At 38.5% G+C, this 15,297-nt stretch overlaps 1 protein-coding gene across 4 annotated transcripts in view; it reads left to right on the top strand.

Annotated features, from left to right (window-relative positions):
• The window catches only part of rorab (RAR-related orphan receptor A, paralog b), a 55,044-nt gene extending 45,925 nt beyond the window's left edge, over positions 1 to 9,119 (top strand). For 2 of the 4 annotated variants that reach the window (XM_079845789.1, XM_079845791.1), the window contains 8 exons: positions 1,173 to 1,314; positions 2,772 to 3,188; positions 3,738 to 3,859; positions 4,332 to 4,464; positions 4,582 to 4,689; positions 4,793 to 4,903; positions 5,850 to 5,962; positions 6,257 to 9,119. In XM_079845789.1, coding sequence (XP_079701915.1) covers positions 1,173 to 1,314; positions 2,772 to 3,188; positions 3,738 to 3,859; positions 4,332 to 4,464; positions 4,582 to 4,689; positions 4,793 to 4,903; positions 5,850 to 5,962; positions 6,257 to 6,421 — 1,311 coding nt within the window. In that variant the 3' untranslated portion in view covers positions 6,422 to 9,119. The remainder of the gene's footprint in view (positions 1 to 1,172; positions 1,315 to 2,771; positions 3,189 to 3,737; positions 3,860 to 4,331; positions 4,465 to 4,581; positions 4,690 to 4,792; positions 4,904 to 5,849; positions 5,963 to 6,256) is intronic. The other 2 variants (XM_079845790.1, XM_079845792.1) reach the window with 1 other exon arrangement.
• The last annotated feature ends 6,178 nt before the right edge of the window (positions 9,120 to 15,297 follow it).

Here is a 15,297-nt window from a genome sequence, read left to right on the forward strand (position 1 = left end):
TCAGAGGTTTTGGGTCAGTAAGGTTTTATAATACATTATATAATAACTTACCAACACGATCATCATTTTAGAGCGAAATAGTAAAGGTGAATGCATATACGAACAAGTTCTCTGTTTAGGTTTAGAACGAATTCAACCCAAGCACTCTTTGGTGACGTGAATGATTACGTTACTGTTGATCATCTGTCCATCATCATATAAAGCCCGCCCTGACAGTTTGATCGGTCTGAACAGCTCTGGTTCGAGTATAGTTTATCCACACCAGGTCAAGTCCAGACCGAACTTCCCGACCTCAAATGTTGTGGGTGGGGCTAAGTTCGGCTGGCATCCAGGCTAATAAGAAATGTTTCTTGAGCACCAAATAAGCATATTATAATGATTTCTGAAGGCTCATGTGACACTGAAGCCTGGAGCAATAATGCTGAAAATTCAGCTTTTACCATCGCAGGAATAAATTACATTTTAAATGTATTCAAATATAAAGCAGTTATTTTAAATTGTAATATCACAGTATTCTTTTTTTCATGTATTTTTAATCAAATAAATGCAGACTTTGGTGAGCAGAAGAGACTTCTTTCTAAAACATAAAAAAATTCCCAAACCCCAAAAATCCTCATCCTCAAACTTTTAAATGGTTGTGTAGAATATCATTATTAATAACATTTCAGTTACAAATATTAAAATGTTTCTGTCCCAAATTCTTCACTTTCAGTCATGTTTTAAATATAATGTTTTTTCCCATTTATACACATACAAAACATTTTTCCCATTTATACACACACAAAAAAAGATTAAAGTGAAACCAGAATGCTATGTCAAAGCCTTGTTTATACTTTCATGTGAGTGTGCCGTGAACCACCACGTAAGGTGCTTGCGCACACCCGAGTGCTCTAGATGCATTTACACTTTATGCATTCTTCATGCATCCGAGTTCATTTGTAGCTCACATAAAACACCACTGCATAAAAATGCGCATTTCATGACATATTCCTTTAGAAGTCCCTTATTTGGATGGAAATATGTGACTGGAATGTTATGTCCACATTAATCTGTATAGACACGTATTATTTGGTTACTGCGCTGATTTAAAGGGTTCATAAATCAATCTGAATGGTGCGTCAAAAATTGAAGCTAGAGGTGACCTATTGTTGTGTTCTCTCTCTTTCTCCCAGGGTTTCTTCAGGAGGAGTCAGCAGGGCACTGTGTCATATTCATGTCCTCGGCAGAAGAGCTGTCTGATCGACCGTACCAGCAGAAACCGCTGCCAGCACTGTCGCCTGCAGAAATGCTTAGCAGTGGGCATGTCAAGAGATGGTAGGCTCTCAACTCTCACAGTATTCTGAGTGATGTGCATGTGGCTGCCTGCTGGTGTATCTAATTTTTCCCCGATGTATAGAGTGTGACAGTAGGGTTTGTAAAAATCCCATTAGTTTTCTCCATAGAGAAACTTACCATAAGTGTTAAGCAATGGCATATGCTAAAGCATTTGCATTTATTCAAATATTTTGTCATTTAATTTTAATTTCAGTTACAGCTTTTGCAGTGCTTCAAAGGGTTAGGTTAGTTCACCCAAAAATGACATTTCTGTCATTAATTACTTACCCTCATGTCGTTCCAAACACGCAAGGCCTTCGTTCAACTTCGGAACACAAATGAAGATATTTTTGATAAAATCCGAGAGCTTTCTGACCCCAGATAGACAGCAACACAGCGACCACTTTCAAGGCCCAGAAAGGTAGTAAAGGCATTGTTATAATAGTCCATGTGACCACAGTGGTTCAACCTTAAATAACAAAAATAACTTTATTCAACAATGTCTTCTCTTCCCTGTCACTCTCTTACACTATTCACTTTGTTGGGCTATTCACACAGTGCATCGCTTCCAGGTTCTACGGCAGAACGGCGGCTAACTATTGGCTGAGCACCACATGCATGCGTTGTGGTGTTTACGTGAATCGCGTAGGAGAGTGACATGAAAGAGAAGAAATTGTTGAATAAAGTCGTTAAACTCTGTAGTCACATGGACTATTTTAACGATCTCTTTACTACCTTTCTGGGCCTTGAAAGTGGTCGTTGTGTTGCTGTCTATCTGGGGTCAGAGAGCTCTCGGATTTCATAAAAAAAATTACGTTAATTTGTGTTCCAAAGGTGAACGAAGGTCTGGCGATTTTGGAACGACATGAGGGTGAATAATTAATGACAGAATTTTCATTTTTCCCTTTAAGGGATGAGTAGCTCCTTATAACAATATTGGCTACTTGTCAGATACTTTACAATACGGTTCTATTTGTTGGCATCATTTAACATGAACTAACTATGGAAAAAGCATTTGTTAATGCTAAAGCATTTATTAATCTTAGTGGTAACACTAGTTTAGAGTACAATTCTCACTATTAGCTAGTTGCTTATTAGCATACTAGGATATTGCCCGTTTATTAGTACTTATAAAGAGTATATTAATGCCTTATTCTGCATGACCATATTCTACATCTCTTAATCCTACCCAATAACTAAACAAAACAACTACCTTACTAACTATTATTAAGCAGTAATTAGGAGTTTGAGGCAAAAGTTGTAGTTAATAGTTAGTTAATAGTGAGAATTGGACCCTAACCTAAAGTGTGACCATCTTAGTTGATGTTATTTCCAACATTATCATACAATATTAAAAAGGGACCTAATTGTAAAGTGTTACCGATGCTTTAAAACGTGTGATAATGTAATTAATGATAAAACTACTGATTTTATCTTGCTTGTTTGGTCACTCACAGCTGTGAAGTTCGGCCGCATGTCTAAGAAGCAGAGGGACAGTCTTTTCGCAGAAGTTCAGAAACACCGCCAACAACAGCAGGAGGAGAAAGTGGGTGATGAGACAGAGAAGGGGCGGGAACCTCAACCTCCAGGAGAGGCAGAACCACTCACACCCTCTTACGCCCTGTCCACCAATGGCGTCACAGAGCTCCCCGATGACCTCAGTGGATACGTAAATGGTCAGACCCCAGAGGAGGGAAAGGCAGATTCAGCAATTGGTGGATTTTACCTGGACATTCAGCCCTCTCCAGACCAGTCAGGTCTAGACATGGATGGCATTAAACTAGAACCTGTGTGCGACCTTAGCTCAGACTCTGGCCTAGATCAATATTGTTGCTATAGCAATGGAGACTCTTCACCTTCTGACAGTGATCTAGGTAACAATTATAAAATACTAATCAAAAATATATCATATACATTAAGAAAATATTTATTTTTATTTATTTATGATGTAATTTATTGTATCAGTTCTTATTTTGGGTGCTTGGATTGAATACATCATAGATGATATCAAAGAATATTTTTTTGCTATTTTTAGCATAGATTAGCTATTAGTTATGTTGGCGTCATTTGGCACATAATCGCAAAGAAAGGAAATATCAAATTAAATTACATTGCCGCCCTAAATAATTATAAAGGACGCTGCCATTACGGGCATGATTGACAGCTGTGGGGTTTAAACCAGCAGGGGTCTGTGAACTCTCCTCCATGGCCCATTTAACATGTCATTAGTAAGAAGTGCCTCATTAACACAGACCAGTGAAAGAGTTCCCTTTTTACTGAAATTAGTCTTAATGAATTTGTTTTAGAAAATTTAATGTGGCAATGATATTCAGCTTCTAATATGTCTGATGTGCATTTCTCAAACTCAGGAATGTGTGTCAGCTCCAGCTGTTTGACTCTATTTGTGTGCTTTTCTAACACAGAACATCTGTCAGAGAACATCTGCAAGTCTCACCTGGAGACGTGCCAGTATCTTCGAGAAGAGCTACAGCCCAGCAACTGGCAGACAGTCTTACAGACTGACCTGGACACGTACCAAAAGAAGGTGTTTGGCTATGTCTGTTCGGCTCTGTGCACACCTGGTATTAACATCTCTGGTGATCTTATCACAAGTGGTCAGCCAAGACGAATCGTTTTCATTTCTCATATCTATTTAATGACCACCACTGGATTTTATAGGGCTGCTAAAGTGTTTTCTAGTCGACTAGTTGTCATTCATTTAAGCCATTAGTCGACTAAACGCACATTTATAGTATTCATTTAACTAATTGTTTAAGTTAATCATGCCATACAATAAGTGCGATACTAATTTAGCTTCCGCACGGACACTTAGATATGTGCCTAATGATAGTACATATTTATCCAGTTTAACGTTAGATTGAGCGGCCATGTAAAATGGCTAACATTAGGCTACTACTTAAATGCTTCAAACGATAAGCCAAGTTTGAAGCTGATGAATGATGGTGGAAGGGGAATAATCAGATGTGTGTACTAACAGACCCTCTCTCTGCATCTAGTCTCAGGAGGACATGTGGCAGCTGTGCGCGGTTAAAGTCACTGAAGCTGTGCAGTATGTGGTTGAGTTTGCCAAGCGCATTGATGGATTCATGGAGCTCTGTCAGAACGATCAGATCGTGCTGCTCAAAGCAGGTACACCTCAGATAAACCTAAACATATCCTAGTACACATAACCAGCAACAGTACATCAATTTAGTAACAAACTGTGGCAGAAGCACTAAATAATGAGCGTGTTTTTCTGTTTCTCAGGTTCTTTAGAAGTTGTGTTTGTGAGGATGTGTCGGGCATATAACTCCCAGAACAACACCGTCTATTTTGACAGCAAATATGCAGGGCCGGAGGTCTTCAAAGCTCTGGGTGCGCATTAAGAACTGGGTTTCGTTTTTCTTTCTTTTTTTCAAGCAAAAGGGAATAGCAAATGGAAATGCGATGCGTTAACCACTGTTTTATGCTTTTCTAGGCTGTGATGATCTTATCAGCTCTGTGTTCGAGTTTGCTAAGAGCCTGAACTCTCTACAGCTATGTGAAGATGAGATTGGCCTGTTTTCAGCATACGTGCTGATGTCTGCAGGTGAGGGAAGAAAAATAAAGGCAATGTCAGAGAGATTCATTAATGGGAGTTGGGATTGCATCACTTATGCAGAGGCTTTAATTCTGCGGTCTCTGAATATCAGGGTTGAGCATCTTCAATAATTGAATTGAATTGTAAATTCCAGTGCATTTCCTGAATTTGAATGGAGTTATACGCAACAAACTTCCATATTCTGTAAATAATACCTTAAAAGTCCATAGCTATCGGCGTCAGTTTGTACTACCCTTAACACTGTCTCAGAGAAGCGGATGCAATGAGATCTGTTTTCTTGTTTGTTCACGTGACATTCGGCATAAAGCCAGCTGAAGTAGCAACAAAATTAGCTCTTTTGAACTTTCTATTCATCAAACAACCTTCAAATGAATCAGTTTCCACAAAAATACTAAGCTTTTTTCAGAATTGATAAAAATTTTGAGCTCCAAATCAGCATATTAGAATGATTTCTGAAGGATCATGTGACACTGAAGACTGGAGTAATGATGCTGAAAATTCAGCTTTGTGATCGCAGGAATAAATGACATTTCAACATTTATTAAAAAAGAAAATAGTTCTTTAAAATTTTAATAGTATTTCACAATATTACGGGTTGTACTTTATTTTTGATCAAGTACTGGAAATGCAGCATTCGTGAGCAAAAGAGTCTTCTTTCAAAAACATTTAGAAAATCTTACCGACCCCAAATGTTTTAAAAGGTAGTGTATATTTCATCACATTTAATAAATTAACTTTTGCAGACCAGGGTGGAAGAACACTTAATTTCCCAGAACACATTGCTTGTGCTGAATTTCTTTGATTTAGTCAATTCCGCTTCCTATCATTGAACTTTCTCTGGGGTGTGACCAATTCATTTCTAATTCCAACTCATCAGAATTTTGCCCAACCTTGCTGAATCTGTGTATGGGCTGAACTCTTTTTGTTTGTGTAGATCGCTCCTGGCTGCAGGAGAAGACTAGAGTGGAGAAACTCCAGCAGAAGATCAAGATCGCTTTGCAGAATCTCCTACAGAAAAACCAGAGGGATGAGGGAATTCTCACAAAGGTACATACACATATGAATGCGGTTACATTTATAGTAACTACTATACTAGTTATTTTTACTCATCAGATCACTATAATCATCAAACTGTTTTTATGTATGTGTATATGTATGTATGTATGTATGTATGTATGTATGTATGTATGTGTGTAAATATATATAAATGCATATTAATTCGTATTGAACATTTGACTGCCTAAGTTGTCTACCCAAGTCAAATTTCTCATACGAGCAGTCTTCTCTGGTCGATAATAAACACTTCTGATTCTGCTTGTATTTTTGATCTCCTTCCTTTAGCTTGTCTGTAAAGTGTCCACCGTTCGGATGTTATGCCGTCGCCACATGGAGAAACTGAGTGCATTCAGAGCTCTTTACCCAGAAACGGTCCAAACGCGCTTCCCTCCACTCTATAAGGAGCTGTTTGGCTCTGAATTTGAGCAGGTTCTGCCTCAGGAGGCCTGATAGAGACTTCTCCTAATACTGCACAGATTCAGAGAAAGAAAGACACAGAGCGAGAGAGAGAGAGAGAGAGAGAGATAATACTAACATGCTGACAAGAACTCTAAGCTCACTTCAGCCTCAGTTCATGTACACTGCATTCTCACAAAGCACTTCTCAGAGTCCAGCTACACTTTTAACTTGCCCCATTGGCCGTGCACCAGAAGGCTGACAGTCTGAAGAAGAGGAAACTATAGATGCGAGGGGGGAAAAATTGCCGGTATTTTGCAATGCGCATCAGAGCGTTCCTCAATGCCACAGCTTTATCTTTCAGCCTCCTGTTCCGACTGTATGGGATCTCAGTGGACACGCCTACTGCATTTATCTGCCCCAGCAGCGCCCTCTACTGGCCATAGAGAGTAGTGAGGTGTTTGGCTGGGGTAGACCGAGACAGGAAATGAACGTCTGGAGCTGAAATCCCTGTCTGTCTTCTCCGATGTCACAATGAACAGACAATGTTGGTGCTAGCATCACAGCACTGCCCTTTACTGACCTCTTCCACTATACAGACATTCAGCAGGGACATCGTTCGGCAAAACCACTGCCCCGGCCGCAGGAGTGGACCAGGCATGACATGGGACTCAAACTAGGAGACCCGAATCCCTATCGTAGTGAAACTTTCACGATCAAATGGCATATTCTGAGGCAGTGAGCTCAAATACGTGCATATATACTTGTTATATGGTTAGTTAAATCATGCAATGTATGATGTATAGAACCTAACGAAAGGTAGCACTTTGTGTTTTTCCCAGCAATAAACGATTTCAATTTGTGAAAAATCTGAAGGAACATGCTGTCATTTTAGATCTGTGAGATCTGAAATACTTGTCTGTGTTTTGTCAAATCTCTGTCTTTTAAAGCCAGCTCGCGTTGTCTAGACGGTGGTGTGACGCCCTGTTGTGCCATATTGATTCTGTAATTAGATTTCCGTCAAAGTGAGCTGAGTAGAGAGATGATTGACAGACGAGGGGCATGTGTTGACATTCCAGGGGATTTAGCAGTTTGTATTAAATGTCGTGGGGATGGAGGTGGTTGGCGTTGTTCCTAACTGACCCTTTTTGAGATATGTCGAGATATTTTTTTGCACCTAGTAATGCTCATCAGGGAAGAGGAGAGAATCAAAATAGTCACTTCTTCGTTTCTTTCTTTAATTTGCAGCTGTGTACACAGGCTTGTTTGTTTTGTTTTTTTTATCAAATAAAAAAAAGATGTAACTTTGTGTCAACACTTTTGTGCCCCTACCAACACGCATTTAAACCAAATTGAATGCATTTAGCACGCAGCCTACATACAAGGACAAGCAATAACCTTAGTAAAGATGTTCCGATCTAACATCTCCGTTTAATGTTTTTTGTAAGGGCTGGCACTGCTTTACCTGTAGTGTTCTTGTTCGTATCTGTTCCGTGAAAGACAATCCATCCAATATCTGACCTCATTAAAGGGTATTTTGGGACTGCTCAGGGAAACAGTTTTATAGTTGAGGAGGAGAGTCAGAAACTGCAAGTGTAGTACAGTCGTTTGAAAAAATAATGCGTAATAAGCACAGTGAAATATTGTGAAATTGTCCTCTTCGAGCATCAGGGTCTGGTGTGTAAATGAAGAATTATCCAAAACAATACTGAGCAGAAAGCAATAATAACGGCATAATCATGTTTTGAATATGAAAATTGCATGCAAATGCTTTAAATGCAGAACTTTGTCGTGTTTTTGTTTGGTTTGAAATTGGCTTGGTTTGGCCTCTCCCATGTCCCAATGTCTTTATCCCCCTTCCTGTTTTTTTAGAGACCTGATTTGGCCTGTGTATTCTCTGTGAATGTCTTTTTAGCGGTCCTCAATCCCACTTTGTGCTGGTTATATCTAACTTTTTGGTTGGCTGTTAAAGAAGTATTATGGCACTTAAATTTCTTACATCAATTAAACGCTTTTTGATTTCTGACCTTATCGAGGTTTGGTATGAATTCTAGCTGTTTATTATTATGACGTGTAACGTGTGGTGTTCTCGGTGTGCTAGTCCAGAGGCCTGGAATGTTCTTTCTTTAATTTGCCAATTATCCTTTAAATGTCCATCACTAAGGCAGTATTGTATTTTTCTCTTGCTTTGGTTTTGGGGCATGAGTACTTAATCTTTCTATGTGTATGTTAAGACAAGAATATCACAGTAACACAGTCCCTTTTAAGGTTGTCATATTTTCACTGACAAATGACCAAATGTTTTGTATGATGATATATACACCATAATATGCTAATTTGTGAGTAATGCTATCATTTGAGTGGATCACAGTTTGTACTGAAGAAAAAGTTTTGGGTTTTTCCTCTGTACATTTTTCCATTCTTAATTTTTTAACAGATTAACCAATGGTCTTCTTTTGATTTAATCCACAAGCACTCAACTAGTTCTCCAGTACATCTGTAGAAAAAGTCTTTCTTCCTATTTGTTCGTTTTGAGGTATTTTGCCTTTGTTTGTATATACACCTGTAAAAAAATGCAAAAGTATTGTTTTCTTTGAAATACAGTTTTCATCTAATGTTGTGATTTTTTTGTATTTAGAGGTTTAACCCCCTAAATTACTTTTAATAAAGACGCATGTCACACATTGACAAATGGTGTGTTGAACGTGCTGATGACAATAAAAAAAATCCCACAGCTTGTGATGAAAACTACAGTTGTCATTTTTCTCTTGCTCTCTTTGCCATGGTTTATTCATTCTAGGCAGCTTCAGTAAATTTGGCTTAAAATTGTTACATTACAAAAATTAACATATTACATAACTTTAAATGCTAAAAATGGTTTAAAAATCTGTCGTGGTATTTCCTGTTTTAATTTGTCCCCTAACTAAACTAAGCAGTTTTCATAAGTTTGGAGGGAGGGTGGAAATTGAGTGGGTGGGATTTCTCATTCGTTGTCGATGTCCTAAAAAGAATATAAAGAAAGGAAAATAACTAAAAAGCAACAGGACCAAGAAGCTAAATGACCTTGAACATACATTGCCAAAAGTTTTGGGACATCTGCCTTTACATGCACATGAACTTTAATGACATCTGGGAAGGCTTTCCACAAGGTTTAGGAGTGTGTTTACGAGAATTTTTGATCATACTTCTAGAAGCGCATTTGTGAGGTCAGGCACTGATGTTGGACGAGAAGGCCTGGCTACTGGTACTGTCCTCCTGGCAACTGCCAAACCCAGACTCATCCATCAGATTGCCAGACAGAGAAGCGTGATTCGTCACTCCAGAGAACACATATCCACTGCTCTAGAGTCCAGTGGCGGCGTGCTTTACACCACTGCATCCCACGTAGATCCCAGCATGTTGTCAGTTAGGTAGCCTACTTTTATTTTTTATTGACATGACAAATTGTAGCAAAAATAACAATGCTCTAACAACAGTTGTTAGCTGAATACATTTATAAATAACAATTGACATTGAACATGATATAGATGTAATGAAGACCAAGTTCCAGAATTTATAATCAATGATTGTACCTAGGTATTTGAAATTTCAAACTTGCTCTACCTTTACACCTTTTGTAGTAATACCAGCCGTACCTGTCCTATTTTTGTTCCCACAACATAGTTCATTTTATCAATGTTCAAATGTAGATGACTTATTTACCACTGTACAACCCTTTCAATATACTTAAAATAGTTTAAACTATTTATGTCTGTTTGACAAGAGGTTAAAACCAAGTAATCAGTGTATTTGATCAGGGTGTGATCATCCCTGTTACATTGAAGTTCATTAATGTAGACAGAGAAAATACATCTGAAATACACAATTGAATTTAGAGGGGGTTTTGTCTGTACATTAGATTATGTAAAAACCAGTGTTTATGAAAGAAATTTTCATAAACATTTTAAGAAAGATATAATTTACCTGTTGTGAGTGTGTTGATAGTCTGTAGTTGTATAGCTGAGCTCCAGAAAATCAGTTATGAGGTGGCTTTAACAGTTACAGATTTGAAAAACAAAAAGGTGGGAATAAAGAAACCTAAACTCCAGCATATAGAACCATTGCAGCATTTCGCCCTGAGAGGGTTCTTCTGGGTGATACAGTTCTAAATAGAACCGTTACTACATAAAGAACCATCTTTTTTTAGAGTGCAACTATTGACTCTGCAGGAAGTTCAGGAACCTCAGCATGCGCTGACCCCGCTCTGTGATTTTACGTGGCCTACCACTACGTGGCTGAGTTGCTGTTGTTCCCAATTTCTACAACTTTGCTATAATACCACTAATAGTTGAGCTTGAAATAATTAGTATTAAGGAAATTCCACAAATGGGCTTATTGCACAGGTGGCGACCTATCACTGTACCACGCTTGAATTCACTGAGCTCCTGAGAGCGACCCATTCTTTCACAAATGTTTGTAGAAGCAGTCTGCATGCCTAGGTGCTGTGGCAATGGAAGTGATTGGAACACCTGAATTCAATGGTTTGAAGAGGGCTGGCCCAATGCTTTTGGCAAGATAAGGCCCCGATTAGACAGAACGCGTTTTTGCAGCAAGAGGCGCCTTTTTTTTTATTTCTGATGGCAGAGAGCATTTTAACTGCCTGCTGCGCCTCGCGTTTTTGAAGGAACACTGAGTGCATGAAGCTGAAAAAAAATCAACTCTGAGCAGAAAAGCGCCCGACGTCATCGTGTTTTTTCCACATTGTCCAATCGAATGAACGGAGAGGCGAGCCTTCCGTTGTGGTGACGGTTATCTTGATTAGACTGACAGGACAGCTGATTCGGGGGTTGCCTAGAAACATTTTTAAAAAACTGCAGCACACTGCTATTTTCTAAATTAAAAAACGTCAACCAAAAAAGGCAGTGCGGTGTGCCTCGCGTTTTCAAACCTGAAAAACGCGTTATGTCTGATCAGGGATAGTGAGGAACCTTGGAAGTTGTATGAACCTGGGACATTATTTATGAAAACTGTTTAATTTGTTTCTCTGAATATTTTCATTTAACTTCTGGTGGTGGGGGGGGGGGGGGGGGATGTGAGTGAACAGTGCTCTCTTCCACTCTCACTACCCACAACTGAGGTGCCCTTGAGCAAGGCACCTAACCCTCAATCACTCCCTGGGCACTGCAGCAAAAATGGCTGCCCACTGCTCCGTGTGTGTGTTCACGTGTGTGTGTGTGTTCAATACTCACTGCTATGTGTGTGCACTCGGATGGGTGAAATGCAGAGCACAAATTCCAATTATGGGACTGGGACACCATACTTGGCTACACGTCACTTCACTTTCACTTCAGTTTCATCTCTCAGACCAATATAGTCAGTGATAACCCTTAAATTTGTTTTTGAGATTGCCTGTGTTTTGTTGTTGTTGTTTGACTTTGTCTGATCAGTTTTCCTGAACAGAAATTCATCTTTGACACTGGCTTAGAAAATTCACACACACTTAACCACACAACTGTATGATACATTTGGTTTAAAACAGTCACCACCAATGTGACAAATTATCTTTTAGAGCAGTATAGGCCTATGCAGCCGGCGGTGGCGGGGGTCTCAAAGCAGAAATGGAGTGGAGTTTGGTCTGTATATACTGTGATCGCCTTTTTTCCATACATTGTAAACAAGCTCTTGCATGGTATTCTGTTTCAGGACGGTAATCTTATTTGCTTCATTAACGTTAATGTATTTTTCTGTCTCATTGTTAAATTACCATGCCAAGATACAATGTTATATGTTAAAACACTTTCAGTCATCAATGGTTAGGACCCTCCTATCAATACTGAAACTTCTTAGTTTCCTAGACCTAAATGCTGTTGTACTTTCTTGTGTATATGGTCTACATTTCCCTGGAATGAGAATTTATCATCAATGATTGTACCTAGATATTTGAAATGTCCTTTGCACCTTTTACAGTAATTTGTTCACATGAAATACCAGCCGTACCTGTCCTATTTTTGTTCCCACAACATAGTTCCTTTGTCTTCTAAATGTTTAATTGTAGATGACTGTTATTAAACCACTGTACAACACTTTCAATATACTCAAAATAGTTAAAACTATTTGTGTCCTTTTGACAAGAGGTTAAAACCAAGTAATCAGTGTATTTGATCAGGGTGCGATCATCCCTGTTACATTGAAGTTCATTAATGTAGACAGAGAAAAGCAGAGGTTATAATACACATCCCTGTGGTAACCCTGAATTCAAGACTGTACAATCAGATGAGATTCCATTTCTTAAATTCTCAATAAATAAAATCAACCAACTGCTTATGCCTAAATCTTGCAATCTTTCTTTTAAAATTTGCAGTTGTACAGTATTAAAGGCTTAAAATCCTGTTAATTATGACATGAGCATTCGGTAGTGTTGGGCCTTATGTAATAAGCAAATTGTAATTGACCTAAAATTTCTTTACATAATATACGCTCCATGCCCCTGCACAGAATAGATGTAGTGCATTTGGGCAAAAGTCTTTAAGAGCTCTGGCCTGTTTTAGGTACTGAAATAACAGCAAACTAAAGGAAGCTAAAGGCTCACTGATTAGATCGTCTTTCTGCCGGGACCACTATCGTCAAAGATGATTGACAATTAGCATACAGTTTGGATTGGCGGTAGGGTTCTGTTCTGAGCAGGAACTCCCCACCCATCCATGCAGCCTAGCATGGATAAGAGCAGGGAGAGCAGCGATAAACCCCTAAACAGAACAGAAGCAAGATATTTTGCAGATATTCTTAATGTTCCTAATGACAATAATTTAATGTAACAAAATTAAATCAAGATAAATGACAGTCTGAATCAAAGAGGAATATCAGAAAGACCAAATCCTGAGCAAAGGCCAAGTCCTGACTGTGGACAAATGGAGCTGGGGGATGGAGGAGGGTAATTAGCTCCTGAGAAATGCAATAAAGATGCTGATAATATTGAATGGACCTTATATCGGGCTGCTGTGATAGGCATTGTATTCCTAGTAAACGTGGAGGGTCAGCTGATGCAGGCTTGACTGACGGGACCTGCCAGAACTAACGCTATATGCTTGATTTCCATGCCGAGTCTTGGGAGGTTCAACAAGCTAGAATTTTTATTAGCTACATATTGATATTACTATTGGATGACAAACTAAATTTTACAGTATTATTTAGTCTGAAAAATGTAAAGTCATATGTAAACAAATATATATGAGTGTACTGTATAGTCACTATCATTTTACTATAGAAACAGGCCTTACATATGCAAAGAAAAATTATTTCAGTGTTCTAAGCAGATGCAGAAGTGAAGTCTTGTGCCGTTTTGTGCCGGTGTCTCTTTACCGGCACAAAACGCCACCCAGGCAGGTTTCCTACCTTTTTTTTGTTAGGAAACCTGTGGACTCGATGTACTGACAGGCTGGACACAATCATTTACCATGACGATGATAAGTTGAAATAGAAAAACTACCAAAAGCATGTAGACTCCTACTGAATACCAACCTATTCTGCACTGAGCCAATGCAGAGCCCGGCAAACGACTCCCTCTCGTGACGTAATATGACACAATGGTGAAAAAAAAAAACGTTTTTTAACAAACAGTCAACAAAATGGTCACTGTATCTGCTAAATTTGCGCCCTCATGTCTTTTTGACACATTTTAAATCCTGCATTAACTTTTCATATGGTATTTTCATACAAGGTTATATATTCATTTTTATTTAATTTTTTTATACCTGCATTATGCCCTTTAAGTTGTATTGAATTTAAGTCAACTGAAACAGTTTGCTTCCGATCTAAAGTGTTGTGACAATAGATTGATGTTTCAGTTCAAGCTCATAAAATGCAAATATTGTGATGATGGTATTTACCATCACTGCACAGATGGACGGACCCTTATTTATGATTATGGAATGAATCACCTAATTATGGTCATTACTCAGTGCTTGTTGCATACGTTGCCATGGATCCAAGTCTAGAACAATGATTGCTAAGGAAACACGTGAACCCTAAGCAAGTTGGACTTTTACTACTGTACATCTATTCTGAGCAACTGAAACAGTCATCCTCATTTAGAATTATTCGCTTTTGCTTTTACTTATGTAAGGCAAAAAGGGGAAAATCAGCAGCATAGATGGGAATCTACTGTTGTGAGGTGTGTGTAGACGTCAATGTGCTGTCTGCTCTCACTATAAAACCCAGCCCACTGTTATCACTGCTGCTCTGAGTGAGAGTACAGTCAAAACTCTGTTGATTGAGGAATACTTCTCCTCCTTCAGCAAACATACTTCATTTGAATCCCTAAACCACCCTCATGATCCCAATACTATACATACACCATGTGTTAAGTGATTTAATGCAACATATATCCAAATTAACATGTCCTGCTAAACATGTATTAATGGCTGTTTAACTCACTCTTCACAATTAATCTGTAATCCGTAAATAATTACATCAGGGAAAGATTTGATGGTGGTTTATCCCATACATTTTTGATAGCAAGTCAAATTGCCTTTAAAACCGCGCCCACGGTGTCTGAGTTCAAAAGTCTCTTTGAAATCTATTTTCTTGTGTGTTTAACGTCTTGTGAATGTCTATTTTTAATTTTGGTGATGGACATCGGTAACTTTGTACAGCACTTTGGTCAACCAAGGTTGTTTAAAATGTGCTTTATAATAAACTTGAAACTTGAAATGTGTACTTTTTCATTCTCAATGATTGTATGAACTGCATAGTGCATTGTCATTTCTGTTATTGTTGTTGTAAGTTACTGAGTGAATATGTTTGTAGAATGTTTATTTAGGAATGTTTAACTGGGATTAGTTGATGAAATAGTGCCTTTAATTCACACACCACACAAGTGTGTCTTAATTCATGCTTTCTCTGAACAGTCGTGGGGTTATCTCACAGCTCTATTTCTCATCATTCAACATGAT

The sequence above is a fragment of the Gobio gobio genome (genome assembly GCF_949357685.1).
Source record: "Gobio gobio genome assembly, chromosome: 2".
NCBI lineage: Eukaryota > Metazoa > Chordata > Actinopteri > Cypriniformes > Gobionidae > Gobio > Gobio gobio.